The sequence below is a fragment of the Leiobunum rupestre genome, chromosome 3 (genome assembly GCF_980474605.1).
Source record: "Leiobunum rupestre chromosome 3, qqLeiRupe1.1.hap1, whole genome shotgun sequence".
NCBI lineage: Eukaryota > Metazoa > Arthropoda > Arachnida > Opiliones > Sclerosomatidae > Leiobunum > Leiobunum rupestre.
The window spans coordinates 72,484,019-72,486,519 of NC_143386.1; the positions used below are offsets into that span (position 1 = coordinate 72,484,019).

The 2,501-nt window shown below is 34.9% G+C and overlaps 1 protein-coding gene across 1 annotated transcript; it reads right to left on the reverse strand.

Moving 5' to 3' along the window:
• Positions 1–367: 367 nt before the first annotated feature.
• LOC149954564 (uncharacterized) lies at positions 368–2,158 on the reverse strand. The gene is made up of 6 exons (XM_090169960.1): positions 2,017–2,158; positions 1,833–1,955; positions 1,569–1,763; positions 995–1,507; positions 544–825; positions 368–486 (listed from the first exon to the last, which is right to left on the reverse strand). Exons 1-6 carry the CDS (start codon positions 2,156–2,158, stop codon positions 368–370), a joined length of 1,374 nt encoding a protein of 457 aa, XP_090026086.1.
• Between the last annotated feature and the right edge of the window lie 343 nt (positions 2,159–2,501).

A 2,501-nucleotide genomic window follows, 5' to 3' on the forward strand; every position in this document is an offset into this window, starting at 1 on the left:
TTTGTCGTAAAACATTTCATTTGTCATTGATTTTATAGTGACCATGGGCAAAAGTAGAAACACCATCGTCTAAAATGTATCTTTTATCGTCGCACGGGTTGAGACAGAGTTTGTTTTGGCGTATTGTCGTAACAACGCGTTTGTTGCTGACGATTCTTTTCATTTCCGCAACAGTCACTTTGCGGTTTAATAGACAGTCGCGATATTCAGCATGCTGAACGCGTTTTTTCTACACGCACTTGCAGATTCCTTTGCAAGTTTTCTTTTCACCCTTTGACGATAAGATGGAATACATTTTCGGCCGAAGCCCACAAAACTCTTGAATTGGAGTTCCGTCAAGTTCATCTTTAAACTTTCCTAGTTTCTTTTAGTTTGTTTCATCATACAAAAAGTGTTCTTTGGGGTACCACGAAAAGTCATATTTGTCACTCTTTTCAGCGAAGTCCTTGTACAAATCCTGTGTTTCGATGTGATATGTCAGACTGTCTGTAATGTGGAAACACGTTAGAAAAAAACATAGGATATGGATAAAGGTATACTAACCAGTATCAGTGAATAAAAGTTTAACTTTTTCTCCATACTGACGCCTTATCACATCGTAATGGAATTCGTACATTAGCAATTTTGAGAGGTCTAAAATGGTGAATCCTGTATATATGGGTCGGTTTAAAACCAACTTCTTTTTCACGGAATGGATTCCAACCAAATCATTTTGGAACAACGTAAATTTTTGGAATGTGGGTGAACTAGCTTTTTTGATAGCCTTTTCAGCTGTCGTAACCAGTTTGAAATCAATACTATTTCTTAGGTTTTCCATAGTTTTTCCTAAACAAAATAAATTTTAATTTTAATTAATTAATTTTAAGTAATTAATTTTAATTAATTAATTTTAATTAATTAATTTTAATTAATTAATTTTAATTAATCAATTTTAATTAATTAATTTTAATTAATTAATTTTAATTAATTAATTTTCATTAATTAATTTAATTACCAAAGACTGCATTGTTCATTAATTTGAAATAGTCTTTTTCAAACTCATTGGTGGCCATCTTTCTTTTTTCTGTATTAAATTCTATGTATGGTTTCAGCCAAGCGCCTTGTTGAAACGTCAAAATTCGATGAATTTTTGTGATTCTGAGAACTTTCGACACGTAGTACTTAAGATTACGATAGTGTACTACGTATCGTTCTTTGTTGTTTAGGTTTGGGACTAGTTTCGGCAGGCTTTCTTTAATTGGGATATTTAGTTCCGTCATTTGGTCCTTTGAATACCGCGAAAGTTCCTTCGGTTTTATGGTAGTTGACTCTGGTGCTAGTGGGTAGCAGTTATGAGCGTCGTGTAGGTCACTAGGGTACGTCAAATCGACTTCGACAATAAATCCTTCGGGGTCATTGTCCGGACAGTTCAGGATTTCGTTTTGACTATTTACCCCTGGTTCGAGCCATCTAAACCCTTTCATTGGCAGTACATCGCACATAACGGCACCATAGAGGTTGTTACAGTCTTTTAACATTAACATTAAAATTAAACTTAATTTATTTTATTTTATTTAAAAATATCTTACCGAGATAGCAGATATGACTATCTGGTTTGGTCGGGTCGTACGTCTCTAGGTACTTTTTGTTTGCTTCGGCGAAACGATGACTAATCATGGACACTCCCCCACGGATTCCCTTCTCGATAAAAAGGTGCATGTTTTCATCGAGAAGAAGATTCAGGTGTACCTTGGTCATACAAAGGGCCGCTTGCCATGCAAAACCTTTGGTAGTAACTCGAGTATTAGCCTAGTTGATATTTTTATTATTATTATTTCTAATTTATTTTTAACCTGGACCGGTGTATGCGTGAGCAGGGTCTAGTCGGTAGTAATTCATACAAATTTTTCTACAATTCTGGAAAACATCGGCCAGAAGAAGCGTTTCTGACAAGACATATAAGTCGTGATATTCCCCTTTTAAAAAGGAAAATAAAATTAAAGTTTATCCTTGAACTAGTTAATAATAAACTCTTACCGAGATTTCTAATATTGAAAAATTGCCAAACGCGTTGCGCGTGATCGTAATCAACTTGGCTTAAAGGTTCTTCACTGAGAGAGTTGTAAAAACACCCAATAGGTGGCAGCTGCGTTTCATCAAAACGTTCTACACTGTCCATATAGCCTTATGGGTACACTCCCTTCCTTAAAAGTAACTCGATTTCTTCGGGTTTAAACACCGAGTTCATGATGGTAAATTTTTCCGGACCCCCTTTAGCTAAATTTCCGACAAGCGTTTCCAACGATGCTGGTAGAAATCGTAGACTATCGATAAATCGTAACTTTCCCATGGTGAATGAAATATCAATGTTATTATTTTTAATTTTATCGATTTGTTGCATAATGAGGTGGGCGTCGTATCTACGGGTGAATAATATGATAAATATATCGTTTGCATATTAATAAACTAAAAAAAAACTAACCGTGAAAGATTATGTAGTATAACAGGTATGAAGCTTGGTT